The 21164-nt window shown below is 39.8% G+C and overlaps 1 protein-coding gene across 1 annotated transcript in view; it reads right to left on the reverse strand.

Annotated features, from left to right (window-relative positions):
- Positions 1–6770: 6770 nt before the first annotated feature.
- Positions 6771–21164, reverse strand: part of LOC104951127 (phosphorylase b kinase regulatory subunit beta-like) — a 42177-nt gene continuing 27783 nt past the window's right edge. Inside the window, exons 8-11 of the mRNA XM_010777764.1 lie at positions 20555–20752; positions 13056–13113; positions 11294–11371; positions 6771–6796 (exon numbers count right to left, since the gene is read on the reverse strand). Of these exons, the coding sequence (XP_010776066.1) occupies positions 6771–6796; positions 11294–11371; positions 13056–13113; positions 20555–20752 (360 nt within the window). The remainder of the gene's footprint in view (positions 6797–11293; positions 11372–13055; positions 13114–20554; positions 20753–21164) is intronic.

Here is a 21164-nt window from a genome sequence, read left to right on the forward strand (position 1 = left end):
CACACACACACACACACACACACACACACACACACACACACACACACACACACACACACACACACACACATCCCACCTCCTACCCCAGCGGCCTCCATGGTCCCCAGGCTCTCTTTGCCACTCATTAACCCTGTCACGTTTACGGTATGAATTAAATGATTCCAGTGATGCATCCCCACGTACTGAGGGAGTCGCAGCCAGACCCCGTCCCCCCCCCGGGCTGGAGGGACGGCCCGGGGCTCCTCTCTGCACCCTCATTACTAACAGAATGGTGGTCGCTAGCTGCCATGCTGTTGTTTTAACATGTACACTCTGAGGTTTTATGTTTTCATGTCTGAATGGAGGCAGCCGCATCAGAGAGCATTTTTACAAATAATGGATTTGTTCAGTAGTGAACCAAAACAGTTTGGTATCAATGAATGTGTGCAGTTCAGGAAAGCTATTTGCAGGATCAAACCCGAGCAGGGTTTCAGAGATATTTCTCTGGCACACAGGACATGATGTAGTATTGCTAAGTATATAACATTGTAGATAGGTGCTTTATTTGGGTGAACAGCAAAAAAGAAAACTTCACCTGCAAAAACTGCCGTAAAGACAACACATGCCAGCTTTTGAAATAATCAACGCTCCATCCACTCCAGATATATATATATATAATATAAGACATTTGAAACCTCCAGCTTGAATGAATAGAAATTGGATTTTGCAGTGAGGCATCTTGTATCCAGGAGTTCGTTTTCAAATGATACACATTAAGAAGATCTTTAACAAACGAACATTCTCCTTTGTGAAACATTTAGTAAAGAAAACTATAGGCAGACCCAGTGAAGTTGAAAAAGGAGTGGACCATTTCATGCCATTAAGTAGAAGTTGTTTGAACTGATAAGCCTTTCATCGATGAAACACACTTCCACAGATTTGAGAAATGTAACATCCTGTCGTTCTTTTAGTGGTTGTAGAAACACAGTCTTGATGTATTTGATGCGTTCCTATGTTCCTCTTGCCCTCCAAGTATTTCCTTATGGTTCTATTTCTGTTTTCCTTTATGATGTTTAGCTTTTCCCGGCTGTTCAGAGGCCCCTCAAGTCCATCATACCTTTCACAGTCATGCAGACATAGAGCAGCCTGTTCCATAGATAGCAAGACTTCACGCCACATCTCCACACTGTAACAAATTGGTTTATTAAGGTTTTTATTCTTTTTTTATATTTCTTTATTAAGAAAGTAACATCCAACCAAAACTTCATAAGGCAATGGCAGTAACACAGAGTAACTGCGTACCATTTGCTTTCCAGAACAATTGAGATAATATATGATCAATGGTCTTTTATGTGCAGGTGTGATGTAGGCCCAGTGTGTGTTAGGGTTCGGTTTTTGGACAAATGTATCGGCTATCTTGGATTGTCATTGTATTTTACTCAGTGCCCTACACGTATACTGTGTACATACACATTGCGCAGAATCATGTATCGGACACAATCTGACTTCTGTTTTTTTTCTTCTTACCTTTCCTGCACGCTTCTCCCAGTAGATTGTCTTCTAATTCTGACGATTACCATTTGTGTCGACAAAAACATGTGTTATTCGAATGTGTTTTTTAAGATTTATAGTTAATTCTTCTTTCAAACCTTTATCAAATTATATGTTTCCTTTCACTGCAAGAAAACACCCAGATAGATAGCTGTTACAAAGGAGATAAGTAACCTGTGTGTGTGTGTGTGTGTGTGTGTGTGTGTGTGTGTGTGTGTGTGTGTGTGTGTGTGTGTGTGTGTGTGTGTGTGTGTGTGTGTGTGTGTGTGTGTGTGTGTGTGTGTGTGTGTGTGTGTGTGTGTGTGTGTGTACATATGTATGTGTCTGTGCCTGTGTGTAAGTGCAGTCAAACGTGACCCTCCGCCTCCTTAGTAAAGCAACGCCTTGACACGTGTTCGGGTAATGGCGCTAATACACTCATAAATCGAAATAAGCCCGGCACTGTCAAATAAAAGAGAGGGAGAGGGGCTGTGTGTCTGTGTGTGTCTGTGTGTGTTAGTGAGTGTGTAAAGTTTCAGGCTGCCGACATTATGGAATCAACCCATCCTGCTGCTGATGTCTGTTTATGGCTTTAAGCTAACACATACACCTCCTTGATTTCTCTCTGATAAGAAGTGTGTGTGTGCACATGAATATGTGTCAACTACACTCATTGAGGCAGCTCCGTGCTGTTAACCTGCGTGTCCTCCTCATTACGGCCCATATCCGTGTTGCTATGGACGATATGAGAGGAGGCAGATAAAGCAGTAGGAGGGATTTGCATTGTAATGCCCCCTTCTCTCTCCCTATCCTTATGTTTCTCACTGAAAGCTGAGTGGCTCACACACACACACTCTCACACACTCTCACACACACACACACACACACACACACACACACACACACACACACACACACACACACACACACACACACACACACACACACACACACACACACACACACACACACACACACACACACACACACACTGTCCCCAACTCTTTAGAGTGCATAACAGTGCTTTTTCTGACCTGTAGTACAAGTACATGGAGCACCAGTTGGAAACAATTGGCTAAAAGGCTGCAGGGCGAGATGGAAATAGGAGAGTGGGAGCAGAGGCGAGACACTTGAGAAGGGGGATTTCTGAGAACCATCTATCTTCAATATCCTATCAGGAATTAAGAAAAAAAACTGATTTCAGATTTAGAGCAACACATTTTCCATATTGTATCGTTGCGTCTGCCAAGACCTTGAAGCTATAGCTTTACTTGTAAACCTCAAAGTAAAAATATGCAAATGACCTCTTACATTCAGTGAGAGTTTACAGTTTTTCTCAATCGCTAAACCCACTATTTAGAATCAAAATTCCTTTCATCAAACCAACAGCACAGCCATCGAAACAGAAAACCATTTCTCTACAACAGTATACCATTTATCATTGATATCACACAAAATGCAGATGCTAAGCAGTGTTTTTTGCAAAACACTGCTTAGCATCTGCATTTTGTGTGATATCAATGATAAATGGTATACTGTTGTAGAGAAATGGTTTTCTGTTTCGATGGCTGTGCTGTTGGTTTNCTCTCTCTCTCTCTCTCTCTATCTATCACTCTATAACTGTCTATCTCTCTATCTCCCTCTCTCTCTATCTATAACTATCTATCAATATATCTATCTATCTAACTCTTCTCTATCTCTCAATCTATAAGGAACCGCAGTAGACAAAAGGCGTTGCTATAGCAACACGTCATGTTTATGTTTTCGCTCGAAATCAATAGCGGGAAAAGTGGTGGGGTCAATATGACCCGCTGGGCGGAAATTGGTATAAATGGCAATTTTTTGGGCGATTTCTTCAATCTGCCTTCATATTGACAATTTTTAACAACATAGGGTGCTTCATAACACACTTTCAGGAAAACTCACGGACTGGGAGACTTTAATATGTTATTGAAAAAAAGTTACATAAAATAAAAAAACAGCTCTGGGTCAAATTGACCCGATTGGCGGTTCTAGTGTTAAACATTTTCTCGTCACGAGAGGGATTTCCACCGCAGGTTTATATTTCCGTAACATTTGCACAATTTGTCCACATGCAACTGTCACAGGAGTTGTGCTGCAGTGCAGAGACATGGCGGAGTCATCAACAGCTATAACTTTCGAGGGGTGGAGGTATGCCCATTATTTTAAGTTTGCAAGAAGAAAGGACAGGAATGTGACGGGAAGGTGCACTGCTGCAAACACAACAAAAAACCTCTCCAAGCACCTGCAAAAGGCAACATGCTTACACGAAGCTAGAAGCTAAAGTGCTTTGAGCACCAGGAAAAGCGCTTTATAAATGTAATGTATTATTATTATTATTATTATTAAACAACCCCAAACCAAGAGTGATGATGTTGAGTGTGTGCCGACTCCGAACAAGCAGCAACAACTAGAATTTGAACTTATAGATATGTCTTCCTTATTGCAATAGTAATGTTATGTCTGTGTGCACATAGGTCTAAGTTTTAAGTTTTGGCTATAGGCTGTTGCTGAGTAACGCAAAAGTAATGTAAAGAGTAATGTAACGAGTTTATGTAGAGAGTAACGAAGTAAAGTAATACATCACTTTTTTTTAAAGTAATGAGTAATATGTAATATATTACTTTTTTTGAGTAACGACTGGTTGTAACTTAAAAAGCATAAGCATATTCTGTTAAGCATTCAGCATAAGAAAATGAAAAAGAATGTTAGTGAACATTTTGTTTATATGTTCTATAAGAATCAGAATGCCTTTGTTCGTTCCACAGCAGGGGAAATGTAAGGCGTCACAACAGCAAGGTACAGATAACTCAATTTAAAGATCCACACATGTTAGTTAGAATAAAATATAAAATAAAAAGTTTAAACAAATGAAATAACGACACACTACTACAACACGGTAGACAAATAGCATTATTAAAGTGAAAAAATATATATATTGAAGGAGCCAGTTACATACATTTTCTTTTACAAATTGTTAATACAATTAATAAATACAATGAATACATTATTTTATATTAAGATTTTGGTGGAGATGTTATTAATTCATTTTGTATTTACATTGTCTCTTGTATTCCAGCATGGCCATGGTTGCAGATATGCTTGACTGTAACTGCTAATGTCAGATTGCTGGTGTTACACTGTTTAAACACAAAGTGCAGCAGAGGTTGATGGGAAAATCATTCGTTTTTCAAATGTGGTAATAACCATGGCAGGATTTACCTTTATACGTCTGACGATGCCATCTACAGTTTAGGGGAAGGAGGGCCCCATGGACCCTTACTATTTAAATCGGTGTGGTTTTGCTGATTTGAGAAACACTATAAGAATTCCCGTCCTCCTGCTCCAGTTTCCTCCCCCTCCAGTTTCATAAAATAAAACCATTAATGGACCTTTTTGGAGTAGGATAAAAAAAAAAAAGTTGTGAAAAAACAACCTAAAACAAGCATTTCTACTTGGATGAGAGGGAGAACACAAGATGTGTAAGTCAAGGACTTTCCACAAAGACTGGCCAAACTTCTTTATCTCTTCCTACTCACTTTTCATACTTACCATACTTCATTTTCATGTGTCTGCCTAATATGATGATCTCGTCACCCACCCACACAAGTATTTATACTTAAACAACATCTGGGCCAATACAAGTTTTGATCTGATGATGGCACGACAGGAAAAGTCCAAGGATCACTAAAGATTGGCAAAATTTGACCTCCGGGGACAATAAGTGTACACATGTTGATCCATCTTTGACTATAGAGCCTTTTAGAACTTCTATTTCATATTTAATCAAATGAATGGGCATGTTTCTGAGAACACGCAGATTACGTTGGCTCTCCTTAACCTAACTTTTCCCAGAGAAGTCTCATGCTTCTGATCTGGGAGCATTCACAGTGGTCCTCTGTAGCCCAGGGACCACATTAATTTGATAGTTCCTGCAGCCTTTGTGCAGACGGCAGAGAGTTGATGGACAGAAAACCCAGTGATATCTGTCTTTTGCATTTTCATTTTTAACATCATTCAAGATGCATCTGGCTGTGACCGGATCTGCCGTCTCTGTCCATCTCAAGCCTCTCTCGCCTCCTCTCCAACCAGTGTCTGACCTGTCTGCGGTGATGGTCATTAAAGCTGAGCCAGCGGTGCCGGTGGGCCTGCTGCTTCCCGGCCTGCGTCCCTGCTGCACCGCAGTGAGCTCTCTGGCCCGGAGCCGCTAACAAGCTGTGCATTCAGACAGTTGATGCTACAAATGGAGCTTTTCACTGGACCAACACCGGAGATGAACAACTGAAGCGCTGTGGAATCCCCCCGGCTAGTGAGGGAGCGAGACCTCCCACCCTCTCCTGAGCCTTTACTATGGCGGACTCAAATTACAGTACTCTCAGCTCAGAAATCATGTTGTTATGTAGTTAAGTCTCATTTCACACCTTGTCTGCACTCTGTAATAAATAATGTATACCTAAAATGATTGTATATTCAGATTCACAGTTTGCTATGTGCAAATACGTTTACATTTTTTTTAAATGTTTAATTCCTAACTGTTACTTAAGGAGGATCTATTTTGCTTTTTTGGGTTTTCTTCTCGTGTAGTCTGTTCTATACTGCAAATATAATATAAGGAATTATTATTATACGTTTGTGTGCATATCAATGGTCAGCAAAGACTACAATTCCAAAGTCTTTGCTGACTTTGCAGAAGAGTTTCTCTCCAAAACACTCCCCCCCCCCCTTGCCTGAAATGCCTTCATTGGACTCCTTTGTTTACTTCAGTAACATAGTGAGATCACCTATGTCAACTTACATTTTACCTGTAAAAAACTAAGAATATTCAGGCTGGAGCCTATACCATCAATGAAACACATGAGCACTTACCACAGTTTAAAAAAACAGAAATACAATCTGAGCTAAAATAAAACGCTTTGTTTTAGTTGAATGCAAACAGTTAAGCTCACACACTATTTTATGAACATATTGGTTCACTTATTGAATTAAAAAAAGACCAAATAAACCAAGGAAAGTGAAAACCGAAAAGCACATTGAGGCAGTAGGCCTACAGAACAGTAAAGCTTACAAAGAAGAAATACAATCTGATCCTTTTACAACAAACACAATATGCTCTAGTTCTTTAGTTGCATTGTGTCTCTGCTAGTAATCCCCAACGTTCAGAAATGTAGCAGTAATCTGCATCAGTATGTATGTAACTTTAATGACATACAGTTACCTTTTTTTGTATCCTGATAATCCCCTTATATGGTATCTGCTACTCCCGAGCCTGAAAAGAAGGGATACAAAGGAACATTAAAGATAAAGGGAACATGGAGCAAGGAAAGTAAAGAGGAAAATGATTGTCTGAGGGTCTGACACCATCACTGTTGAAGCTGATTTTCTCTTTTTCTCTCCTTGTCTGACTATATATCCAAAAATAACACACACACATAAACAACCCGGCACATAACCTTCCAGTTGAGAGAGAGCAGAGCGTAGCCGGCTCACGGGGGAACAAACAGCGAGCTGCGTTCAGAGAATGAGCTCCCTGATGGCTCGCTCCTATCAGCTAATATAATCAATGGAGGAGCAGCTCTCAGGAGGAAATGAACCCATTTCAGACACCTTGCAAGTTTACAATAAAGAAACACAAATGACTTGTTAATTGCAAAGGCTTGGAATGCCAGAGAAAAGATCAAGTAGAAGAATTCAATAAACCTTTTGAGGATAAATATCACGATCTGTCTGTGTTTTGTCTTGTCTAGATCTGTCTTTGGTTTTCTGCCTGAGTTGTGTTTTGTCTTGTTTAGATCTGTCTTTGGTTTCCTGTCTGTGGTTGCGTTCGAATAGTCCATTTAGCTTAGGAACCTTCCGAACCGAGTGAAATTACCCGGAAGTCCCTCAGTGGCAGCCATGATAAGTGCCGTTCAAATTCTCTAGAATGATAGGAAAGGAGGTTTCAAACTTCCTTTATAACCTCCTTTAGCTTAGGAACCACTGGACCTCCCTAACCGAAAGGAGAGGAGAAAATGCTGCCCCACAATGCCTTGCAGCCGCAGCATTTGCCGTCACACAACAGTCGGCCGTTCACGGACACAAACGATTATGACGGAGAAATTATATCATGAAAGTTACGGTTCTTATTAAGCATTTTAAAACGTATGTGGTAAGTTGCCAAAGTGCTTTGTTTTGAACGTTCATCAGTATTATAATCAAAAAGAGAAATATGAACGTTAGTTTTTACTGAAATTATCAAATAAAGTCAACATTTCACTGAGCTGTGTGGGGTTTTGTTCAACTTTTAAAAGATGTTTGAATGGTGATATACACAGTGATAGGTGTTAAGGTAAGGGCTAGTGTCGCAGTGGCAAACACTATACCTTTTGCTGGCTCCAACAGTGCGTTCCGTCAGGCAAAGTCTGGAGAGAGCGCTGTAAGTCGGTGTAATAACTGTAACTTGTGATTGCGTACGGCACCGTCGAGGGGACCCAGGGGGGGGGTGGCGTACGTGGTGTACGTGAATATCCTCCGTATAGCTTCTGTCTACAGAGTTTCCTCTCATCTCACAGAAGTCGTGATAATTATATTCTCTCTTGTCGAAATCTAAAAAAAAATAATTTTACGATTCTCTCTCTCACCTCGCGAGACAATAATTACCTGCTCTTTCGCCTATTGTGTCTCTCCGTCTTTCGTAAGTAATCACGAATAGAGAGTCGTGATATTTACGTTATAAATTTTTAAACGAAAAATACATAAAAGTGCGTTACCTGTATTTTGACGAGACTTTATACGTGACGTGCAAGGGGACGAAAATAATGTGATATTGTCAGAGACCTACATATGTAAAACCCAAATTATTCATGTCTCTTCATGCATGTATGGAAAGACTAAAAAATAAAGGCAGAGGTAAGGCGGATTAAATAGGTAGAAATTCAGATAGTACTGTTCCTACCGTGTTGTCCAACTTATTGTAAAAACGAAATACGGACAGTCACGGACGCAGCCACCCCAGGCCCCCACGCCCACCCCTCTCTCTCACCCTGTATGGACTAGTAATCGCTCTCTCTCTCTCACTCTCGCGCGCTATGTAGAATTGATAAACCAACACTTCTCCTAGTGTAAAAGTTGCATTTGTTTGTGTATAACGTCAACATCTTTGGTCGCAAATTTTTGATCTCCAAAACTACACTCTCTCGCATCGCAAACAAGATTACCAATGTATTGGTTTACATTAACGAGCAGTGGACATTATTATTTACATTAGTCATTGGATTATACTCTTAGTTCTATATTTGTCAACTTGGACTAATTAGACAATGACTCGAGATAGTTTACGTTTGGTTTGTTTTCTCACATTTCTATTTATCCAGTTCCACAAAACGCTCCAATAGTGCACTTCTCTGTCTTTGTAAAATGACGTGGTTTTTCTTACATAAATCTATTCTCATGAGATATCTCTTTGGACGGAAAGTACTTAGCCATAAGTCGATGTCGGCTTGTTTATTTGTGTACTCGTCGGACTGATGTCATTTTTTTCGTCTATAGTTTAGACTCAAATGTCTTTTACGAGTCAAAACTCGCTAGGCTCGTACCGTATTTCGTCTAAGTCGTCATCCGCATATCCTAAATGTGAATTCCGCGCTCTTGCTATCGCGCGCTTGTTTGTCGCGCTACGACAGCACCACGATTGTGCCACTACTCACCTGCGGGTTAGAACTTTAATTGTCATTATTACTACTGTAAACCGCAATATTGACATTCCCTTAAGTCATGGATGTCCTATGATTAGGCCAGGCGGGGTTCGGAAAATACCAAATGCAATCGCCTTAGTTCGCTCCTGGGTTTACAGCCGTCTATTGCGCGCACGCTCCGCGCGTCTTGGTGAAGGGGTCCACCACTTGTGTCAGCGCTCTCCGTTTGGCTGGCTCTGGTTGTTACTGTCTGTCTTCTTTTGTCTTGAATTTATGTGTGCTCTGATTAGTCCCTTTGTTCCTGCTCTGTGTCCCCTGGTCACTTTCTCGTGTTAGTTATTTTGTCCATCCTCTGTTAATCGCTCAACGCACAGCCTACCTCAAAACTTTTAGTGAGGATTTAATATTAGGACTTAGAGGATGAAGGACGGAGACTCATTTGCAGTGCCCCAATTCCCTATCACTTATCCTCTTAAGTTATTCCTGAATCTCTTCCTCTTCTCCTGACGCCATGAAATCTCGTCCCAAGGGTTTCACCAGCGCTCGTGGGGCTCCACCCCAAACGTCTACTTAATGTTTTTTTTACCTTTTATTTTTTTATATTTATACTCTCTTCTTTTTCAACTTTAACTAATTCTTTTTATCTATACTATATAAAAAGCCCTAATAATTATTATTGCAACGTGTCTGTAAAAGTCCCCGCTGACTCGGTAGACTATTTTAGGGGCGCGTTGCTCCGAGCGGGGAAATGTTGGTGAATGCGTCCAAACACGCCTTTGACTTTATTTAAGTGATCGTTCCCCCCCCCCCTGGGGACGAAATCTTTTAGGTTTACGTGAAAGTGATAGTCTGCACAAATACTACGCGGTCGCCTGCAGTGACGACGCCACCCCTTTCATACCCTTTGATGTCAAAAGATATGGTTGCCTGATGTTGTACCTACAAATTATTCTTGCTGCCTGGTAGATCTCTGAGACGTGGCACGAGACTACCGACAACGAAATACGAAATACTTGTTGTCTCTTTGTATAAGAAGTACTGGTTTTTTAACCTTAACTTTATTTTTTTACTTTCACTTTGAATACGAGCAGTGCGAGAGGGAGTCCAGGTGTAAATTATGTTTACTAGGGGTTATGCATACTAACATACTTGATAGTTTTATAGAATTTTAGTTATGTTTACAATAAGTAATTTTNCTCAGGATGAGTTTCGCTTGTTCTCGCTGTATCGCCGACCCGGAAGCCTGTCCGCTCCTCGCAGCAGATCGCATCAACGAGCCTTGCAACTTCCCGACCAATCAGAGCACACTGGGCTCACAGGGAGGGGGGGGCAGGAGCTCCAACAAGCCGTTTAGGACAGAGAGTGAATGCACATACTATACAGAGATGCTGTATGAGATATACATCTATTTTAGTATACCTCAACAATGGAATTATGATCAGTAGAAATGGCCATAACATGGGCCTTTTAACACTTTACACAAAATGTTAGAATTTTGGGAATGGAAATTTCATTTGTTTTGTAGGCATTTGTTCATAGACTAAAGTATTGGAACCATTAAAAGTCAGGGTTGATGGTGGCCTTAGAAGAAAAGTTTAGTTATACCAAAGTCGGCTAGACATGTTAACTCACTACAAAGAGAAATACTTTACTCATCTATGCATGAGTCTATGTATCAGCAAAACAATAAGAGACCGTGACATCTGGGAGGTCAGACAAACCTGCAGCAGAACACACAATAGCTGCTTCTGAGCATTCTGCATTCTGCATTCTGATACATCTGTGGGTTAAGACTTTTCATGGGCATAAATGGTGAAAACAAAAAACATTTTAAATGTATTAAACTCCAACCAATTAACTACAAGAGTTGTGTTAATCCATACATGACCGGTAAAGACATTGTGGGGATGTCTGGAGCTCTGTCTCACATCATTATCCTTTCTACACTCCAATTATCCCTGTTCTATTATGAACAGACCAATAGGAACGCACAGCTCTTGACATCCCTATAATTTGACTGCCTTTGTGCACTGTAATTTCCCTCCATGTACTGGTTACTATGTGTCTGTGTCTGTATTCATGTGATTGCTTACCTTCAAAAGACTGGAAGATGATGGGTGCAAGGAGCTCCTGGTACTCTTTGACTTGAGCTTGATTTCCTCGGAACACCCCTGCAACATGAATACACATTAGCAACAAGTACACAGTTATTAATGATACTAATTCTAGAGTTGGATTAAATTTTGTGTGACACATGACAACAACAGTTGCCTATTTCCTCCTCCTATTATGAACTAGCACTTTATATTAATTACAACTATTGGTGTTGTATCGGTATTGATTTTTTGAAGCTTTGAAGAGGTAATTCAACCTAATTTAATATAAGTATTACTAGGGATGTAACGATACCAAAAACTCACGGTACGATAATATCGCTATAAAAAGTCCACGGTACGATATTTATCGCAATATATATATTTATTTTTTTACTTGAATTTTTTTTTCTTTATTAAATAATAAATCCGATTTGTACAGCATTTTAGTAGGATAGTAGTACTTTAGTGTCAACAATACAACCTGGTTCAATAAAGGTTAAAAAAAAGATTATTTAAAAAAAGATTTTAAAAATCGTGGTATATTTTCTCAGTCTCACGACAGTATTGAGACATTTATTTACCGTGATATTCGATATATATTGTTACATCCCTAATTATTACATATGTCCGCCTTTCCTCCTATTTAATGGAAACATATGCCATTGGCTTGCGGTGCTTAGAGCACCAATAGAGTTAATTGAAGAAAGCTCAAAAGCAATGTCTGGTTCCCAGAAATCTTGACCAGATAAGACCTCGTTGTGAGCAGTTTCATGAAGGAACTTTTTTCTTTCTAAACCATTTAATTGGCTTAACACAAAATACAAAGTTGCTGATGGGAAGGTATAACCCTAACCCTAACGTTTGGCCCTCAGCACAGAATAGACTGCCTTGGGGGCACTTAAATGAAGGAACTATTCTCATTCTCCAAACTACACCTGCAAGCGTATCACCAGGTACGATAGGTCTTACATCTTCACACTTGTTGTTTGGTGTTACTCAGTGGAATAAATAGTCCCTTCACCAAAAATAACAAAAATAACTACAAACAGGAAAACAATTGCATTATTGATATACATTGTCTCTTTAAAAGCCCTATTCTGTCCTTAAAGTTAAACCTATAATATCAGACTAGACAGCATCTTTATTCTGACCTTTTAGATCAAGAGAATACCCAACCAGCTTTTTAACTGTATTGGTCATGTCATTTCAAAAGATATGATAATGTTTAAATGTCAGACACATTCAGGGCCATATCATTTCTGATTGCTTTTAGCATTTTTAACCTTCTTGTTATGACATCACTGTACTTTAAGTTTTGTATTGTTGGTACACAAGATTAGATATAGAGTTTTGCTTTTTCAAGCGCCATTTATCTTGTTTTTGGATCAGTTTGAAACTCATTTTGTGATTTATGAGTTGTTAAAAGATGGTTCCATTAAGTTGAACAGTTTCATTTGTTTGAGATGGGACAACCGGCCTTAAATCAAATTGTTTGTTTGTCCTACAAAGGTTAGTGGAGTAGAAACCGACATGATAGTGATTTAATAATGCTTGGCGGAAACTAAACTCCTTACCTCAACTGACTGTTCCCCACACACATTTCAAACATCACATATCTCTTAAATTGTTTCTTAGTCCTCTAAAACCTTGCAAACACCAAAAATGCAATCTCCTATCAAATGCTTCAAGACCGTCTTCTATCTTCTCAATGACCCACTGGAGGCATCGAGACGGCAGCTTTGGGTAGAACAAGGCTTACCGTCAATCATCATGTGGATGAAAAATATGGGAAACTCGCACTCGATCCCATCAAAGAGCTGTAGAGAGACAGAGAGAAGGGGAATTATTGCTTTTCCATTTCAGAAAGAGGAGAGAGGCACAGGGACTTTAAAGTAACGGATGGCTGAACTTTATGACACTGAATATGGAAGAGAATGGCACGGGGAAATATGAAAAGAAGACATGACATTGTGAAGGAAAATGTACAGAATACAAAGGGAACAACACAATCCTTATTTGAAAGGTCATTTTTCTGCAATGCAAACGTGTGCGGCTTGTTTTGAGGACATTTGAAGGTCTGAGACGTGGAAAGTTTTATACATTGACAAATACATGAAGTATACTGAGAGAAAAATTGGATCATTGTAGTATTTGATGTCCATATGACGTCAGGCTTACATACTTGGTTAGATATAAAAGGCTAGAAGATACAATCATGTACCTTGGAGATGAAATGGTTGAAATTCGAAGAGATGCACTGAACTTTGAGACAACTGAGACAACCACTGTCGACCAGTTGCGAACCGTCGTTAGTGGTGTCATTTTTGGTTTTCAGAGAATACCCTGGAACACTCAGATAAAACCAACAAAAAAATCGATTGGGCGCGGCGGCACGGTTTGCCACTGCTGTCAACACCACCATCTAAGGGTCTGTTTCCATACAGCACCTCATTCTGAGCAGCGATGTCTTTTTTCAGTTATTTTCAATGAAGAGAGAGCCATAGCGTTGCATGCGGATGCCTCAAGAAAAATGGCAAATCCCACTGCCATTGGCAGCTCTTTTTTGAGCATTACGAATAGAGAACCGCAGTGACGCGTCGTAAAACCCGGAAGTAAGTTAGCATTTTTAGCACTTCCGGTTCCTTCCTCAAAAAGCAATGCATTTTTTCCATAGGGTTTTGGAAAATAGCTCGAAATAAGGTCTGTGGTTGACACAAATTTAAGAGATAAATCATGTTTTGTTCTACGACATTAAATACATCAGCAGTGACCCCACTGGGGATTTTTGAAGAGTTTACGTGTCTGAAAAACGATGGTTGTTACCGAGGGGCTGAATAGGACTACAGAAATAGTCGAGGCCATTACGCCGAACACGTAAACACTCCCGCTAAGTTTGTTTTCCCCCGTGTTCTGCTTGAAAGCAAGTACCTGCCTATCTTTAGTATCTGTATATCTATATCTGACCATTAGAATCTGTATTTTTGAAATTGTCGTTTTTAACACCGTAGTTTTACAAATTATAGAATAATTAATTACCAGTGTTTTCCAATTTTACTCGNAGAGAGAGAGAGAGAGATAGATAGATAGATAGATAGATAGATAGATAGATAGATAGATAGTTATACATATATAGATAGATAGATAGTTATACATATATAGATAGATAGATAGTTATAGATAGATTTATAGATAGAGAGCCGCGGTCATATTTCCGAAATGGACAAAAGAAAGAGACTCATGAATGTTCAGGAGGCATTAGCGTTGCTNACTTGACAACAGCTAAGCTAAGCTAGGCTACTACTTACAGCATCCAGGTGACTTTTCAGAGTTATTGTGACACCGTGGTAGGCCAGTCGTATATTTGGCACACTGCCTTCTTTTTACCGTCGTCCAATTTAAAATGGTCCCACACAGCTGAAGTCTTCGGCATTTTGTGGGTGAAAAGGGGATGAAGCGTGCCGTTTGCGTTCGTGACTGTGAGTGAACGCGATGTCAGGAGCACAGGCTGAGATTCTATATATTTCCGCATTTTAACAGTGCAATGCAAAAGTATAAATATAGTATAAGAATATGGCAATTCGCCTTTATTGATAGCATACATTTAGGGGAAAACATTTTTTAAAACGAATATCCGAATTATGAAATTGAAACCCGAATAGTTGGCCAACCAACGAATAGTCGAATATTCGGGTACAGCCGTACACCAGTAACCCAGCTCACACTGTCCGCTCCTCACAGCAGCGAGCCTCGCAACGTCCCGCCAACACGGCACCCAGACCCCACGCAGCATTCTCATCTGTTTGTACTTACTGGTGTCATTTTCTGGTTGCTAACAAACGCCATTGTAACACATAATCACTGATGTTCCGCTGTAACGGTGGTAGACTCATCAGAACAGAGTGGGCGAGCTGACCAATCAGAGTACAGTGTGCTCACAGGGAAGGGGGGGCAGGAGCTCCAACAAGCCGTTTAGGACAGAGTGAATACACATACTATACAGAGATGCTGTATGGGAAACCAATGTGAGTTTGGAAAATTGCAAAAAAATATAAATATATTCTAGTAGACCTCAACAATGGAATTATGATCAGTAGAAATGGCCATGTCATGGGACCTTTAAAGAAGCGAGTATTAATGATGAAGCGCTCAGAGTAAAAAACAGACACTATGTTAACACAGGGCTTAACCATGCAGGAAGTCAGTTCCAGGGCCCTGCTTGCTCCTGGCTAATGTCCAGTTGAAGGAAAGTAAGATGGATGAAGTAAGAGTCAGGCTCATTAAGCAACGGTAAATCAGAGACTATTGGGCCTACAGAATATAGCTACAGTAGCAAACTAGATCAAGCTAATGTACGTGACGGGCAGCTTGCAGGACTCTGTGAGACGAAAGGAAATGGACAGTGTTCACATCAGTGGTGAATTGTGTTCAAACTTCAAAGTGTTTCTATAATGTCCAAATTTAATTTTAGGATGCCGGAAGTCTGAAATGGCAGAATAATTCCCTTTTGTTTTTGTTGCCACTGTTCCTCCTGATGAAAATGTAATAATACAAAATGCAATAGAGGAAACCTACAGTAATTCCAACCCTGTGTTGCAGAAAGACAAAAAGTGGTCCTTGAAATGGCAAAAGTGTTTTTATTCCTTGTTCTGAACTAAATTATCTGGGCCACAGATATTCTTATAAAACATACATTTCCCTTTTTTTTCATCAATGGGTGTTCAATTGGGTTGGTGACTGTAGGCTTATGATTTACAAGTTCAAACTGTTTATTGGCCCTCGTATGGAAGAAGTGCATTTGTTATGTTTATCCACGTATTCATTAAATGAAACCTCCCCCACATATACACTTTACATGATTGACAGATCGATATGTGTGAATAACGGATGATGCACCAGGGACTGTGGGTGTTTTCAGACGACAGAATGTAGAGAATTCAAAGCCAGCATGTGGCAGCAGCTGGAGTTAATTTTCCGGAACAAACACTTGAACTGACATAAACACCATTATTTGTTGGATTATTGTCTGAATCTTACTCAGCCATAAATCCTATTATAGATCACACATCATGTTTGTGTTGAGTGCCACACTAACACAAACCTTCATTTGGTTACAAGTCACACGCAGAGAAGGCAGTCGAGTGAATCACAGCCTTATTAATCCCAATAATTCAATCCTAGCTTGTTTATGCTCCCCTAAAGAGGATCAGACTAAAGCGGCTCTATAAAGGGCTCACAGACATTTTCATGGACAACATCAAAACTTTTCAATTACTTTTCAAGGACAAACAAATGCTACTTTCCCCTAAATGTAAAAAATAAATTGTATGAGGGTCAGTCCATTCATTATTTTTATATATTTTTTAATTGCCTTACAAGCAAGTCCATCTGGCGCTGGATTTCAAGCATGAGGGGACATGATGCTGATTGTACTATCAGTGTATTCTAAATGCATTTTATATACATTTATTTCTTGATGTCTGAAAACTGTGCAGCAGCTTTATGTAGTCTACATACTACCTCATCTGTTATGGCTCGCTTGTGACCCATACATTGGTCATTCGTGAGCCATTAAATATGAAATGTACACTTGCCTGCCATTATTAAAACCAAATCAGATTCAAACATAATATTTGTTAGCTGGCAATCTTACAGCGGGAGTCGTGACGTGGGAGAAAATGAAGAAACCTTTGTGATAATAGACATTATCACAAAGTGTGTGTATGTGTGCGTGTGTGTGTGTGTGTGTGTGTGTGTGTGTGTGTGTGTGTGTGTGTGTGTGTGTGTGTGTGTGTGTGTGTGTGTGTGTGTGTGCAAGTGATGTTACAGCCACAGAAAATACATTTGCTGTTTTTTTCAGTTGAGTGAAAGGTTGACATGGAAGAATTCTTAAAATATACTTTATTTCCTCACAACATGTTCAAGATTTTTCTGAAACTTCAAACTGTTTTAGTAGTTTCATGACCTGAAACATGCGCTTTTCTTAATTCCAATATTTTTCCAGTCTTTAAGATGTCTTTGGGAACCCACTCTATATTAACAGAATAACTATTTTACAGTCAGCAAGTAGTAATAACACCCAAAAATCATCGGGTCAGCTTAATAAAGAAAAAATAGAGACTGTGTGTATGTGTATGTGTATGTGTATGTGTATGTATATGTGCATGCGTTTGTGTGTTCGTCCGTCCGTGCATGCGTGCGTCCGTGCATTTAAACCCATTTGACTATAAATGCCACCATTCGTGGTTATCTTTGCCCCTCATCTTTTCCAACGATTATCCCTCTGGTGGAAGATAAAACAGATGACATCCTAATGCAATGACAAATGGCCGATAAAGCTGGCAGATATGTGGGAGCTGCTTTCACTTTCAGCACGCAGATAGGGGTGTTTTAAGGCTCAATATGTGCTTCTTTAAATATTTAATGTATGCACCCTGTGATGATGCAGGTATACTTGGCTTCAAACTGTGCATTTCAGCAGAGATGAGAAGCAATTAGGAGCTATCAGCGGCTGAGAGAGGGATGAAAAGGAGGCGCATAAAGAGATACAGAAACAGGGGAGGGTTTTTCTAGAAGGAGGGAGGCAGTCAACCAGTGAGGCCTGGGCTTTTTGGCCCATTGAGGCTGTAAACAGGCAGGGACCCCTGGAGTGTTGCGCCTGAGCAGCTCGACTGATTGGTAAAACTGTCTATCAAACAGGCTGTTGCTGCCTGTCAATGGTAAACAGACAAGGAGCACAGACGTCTGCCCTGCTGTGAATTCTCTTCTAAACACAAACAACAACTTCACTAAATGTCTTCCGCAGGGAGACCTGGTCTACCTGTGACTGGTTCCTTCCCAGACAGAGTGTGTTTAAGATCATTCCTCAGAGGAACATTTTACTTTTTTGTGATATACAGTGTTGGTGAAGTTGGTACACCATACTAATTCAAAGATGATATTGAACGTGATATTCAAATACGTTCCAAGCCACATATAAAGACCCAACACTGCATAGACAGACGGATAAAAGTGAATTATGTCACACTAGATGACACTGGTGTCACTTTCAATTACCTATGTTGAATTTTCTCTATTTGAATAGACTTTAAAGATTTTTTCCCTCTCAAATTCATAAACATTCAATCATTGTAAGGATACATACTGTTTGAAGTCTTTAAGAATGAAAAATACTTCAGTTCTAACATTTAAAAAAATCAGCAATGTGTTTCAATATTCATTCGTGGAAAATGCTAATCTTGTGCTTTATTTACTGCAATGTTTTATGGTACCAACTGGCCTAGTTTCCTCTTAACTGGATTCTTATTACTTTCTGTATTGTATGTGGCAACCAACATATTACTGTTGCTAGATGGATGGCAAATGGCAGCAGCAGAGATCAGGACTTTAAGTTATGAAACCTAACCGGCTGCCGGCATCGTCTTTTGCAATAAATCTGCCTGCCTCCGGGTAGAACTGACGGCAGAATGGAGCCTGAAGGAGCAGAGGTGTTTAATACTGCCAGCTAATTCTTAGCCTTAAAGTCTTTGTATCGTATTAGCTACAGGATTAAAGGAAGCTCATTTCAAAGTATTCTATAGTGGGTGTCCCGCGGATGCCCCCTGAGACACTTATAGCATTATTTGCTTTGTCTATGCCTTTTTTTTTCTGGTTTCAACACCATGGAGAGCCACCAAAATGCTTTGTAAAAGGGTTATTTTTTCCAACATTTTTTCAGAAACATAACAACCTTCAGAGCCATGCATGGCAATCAGTCAAATCCTGATGAGGTACACTCAGAATATATCATCACATGCCAGAAGGCGCCAAACCAATGCTGCACGTTACTTGATGTGTATAGCTATGTAAGCTTTATAAAAAAAAGATGTCCTTGTCACAGACATGTTTCTGACTATTTACAATTTAAGACAATTCAAGCAACATTAGATATTTCCGGCCGCTTATGGCATAAACCCAAAACCGAAAATCACTCTGCTTTTAGTCAAGTTATGCATAATATGTAACATAAATAACTATGTAGCCTACGTAAGTTAAGTATGTTATGTGAGTTAAAATAAGTCCATGTTGGCCCATTGGTTTCACGCAGTACATGAGCATTGTCTTCTTGGACGAAAGTCCTGTACATTTTTCAGACTTTTTGTTTTGTTTGAACAAAAGTACATGGATCCAATAGGCTCCTTTCACAGGCAACCTTCAAGGACATTTTTGAGACAGACGCATCTGTAGTACAATAATCCAAACCCTAGTGTCACTTGGCCTCAACCTCATGTGACATCAAGGTGCGAAGGACCCTCCACTCAGCAGAAGCGATGAGACCTCTTACGTATGTGCCTCTCAGAGCTCATTCATTCTGGGAGGTTAGTTCTGCAGCTAATGCATTGATTTATTTATCATTAAGAGTACTCCGTCTGATTTACCAACTGTAGTCACACTGAGCAAGTGTCATTCGCAGACATATATACTAAATGCATGAGCACACTCACTGACAGGATGGATCTCACGCCCGAACGCATTAAGATTGGAGGTGAAATACCTTGAGCCTCAAATGCTTGAAATGGGAGAGGCTAAGTCACAGACATATATTTGAGCTTTATCAAACAAGAATAATACCTTTGCAGGCTTAAACATTTCAAAAACGTTTCAAATTTCAGGCTCAAGCACTTTCAAGTTTACCTTTTGTAGGTCTTATGCATTGTCAACTATGAGCCTTTTGCTCTGCATTGACGTGGTTTCCTGAAATAACCCTTTGGTACATTTTTAAACAATATACTATTCTTTCTACTTTAAATCTGAATGAGTTGCTTTGGTAGCAGTAGGCAAGCAATGTTTATCTGTGAGTAGACCTCAATATCTCAAACAGCTGTCTGAAAGATCGTCAGGTAGCAGGTATTAGAAGGAGAGACTGCTTTTTTCCTTCTCTAGTGGCGTTCCCCAGGGATATATCCTGGATTCTCTACACTTTTTTTTCCATACACTCATTTTGAGGCATATCGTCCACAGATGTATTATTTATTTTAACTGCTGTGCAAATGAAACTCAGCTGTACGTCTTGCTGGAAGAATTAAGCATTTTATCTTTGTCTGTCTTACATGATAAAATTCTGCATATTTCACAATTGCTTTCTATTTAAAACAAGATACCAATTTGGAAGAGTTCACTCGCAATGTAGAAAATAACCAATACAATTTAGCACAGATTAATAAAAAGAGAAGAAAAAAAATATACATGTATATTCTTTTAGATATGTCCCGCAGCACGAACCTTCATTTCAGCAGGTTTGTAGAAACGGCGTTCCTTGTCTTCGTTAGCGGTGCGGTAGCCATCCCGGAGGAAACGTTTGAAGCCGTACTTGCCGCGCAGCTTTCGGACGATCTTGTCCAGTGTCTGGCTGTAGAGGGCGTCATCATCTACTGCAAAGGCAGGATAGCTGATGGTTGGAAGCAAGGCTGCGTCTGTGTTCTACCGGGGAAAACACAATAGTCACAGGTTATCACAAAAACCGTCAATGTTGGTAAGTCGGTCTGTGTCTTGAGCGTTTTGTAGCATTGACTTCCATAGATACGCTGACACCTTTGTTCCTCAATTTAGTGATAACCTTAATGCTTTAACATGGCGTCCATATTTTAACCACATCACGTTCACTAACTAAGTCAACACTGAAACCTCAGTTTCTGAAAACCTAAATCTGGTAGATGATGAAACAAAACAAGCACCTTTATCTTGGAGACAAAAAATGCCAAAACACACAGAATAGTTCCTTTTGAAATATACCCGCGTACAGGTGGACTTGGTCTTAAGTTATATTCCTAGGGTTATTAGTATCCATTAACTGATTGATGAATTAGAATGAAACCATAAGGTAAATCATGGG

Source organism: Notothenia coriiceps, unplaced genomic scaffold, assembly GCF_000735185.1.
Source record: "Notothenia coriiceps isolate Sejong01 unplaced genomic scaffold, NC01 NC01_scaffold00000339, whole genome shotgun sequence".
In the NCBI taxonomy this organism is placed as follows: domain Eukaryota; kingdom Metazoa; phylum Chordata; class Actinopteri; order Perciformes; family Nototheniidae; genus Notothenia; species Notothenia coriiceps.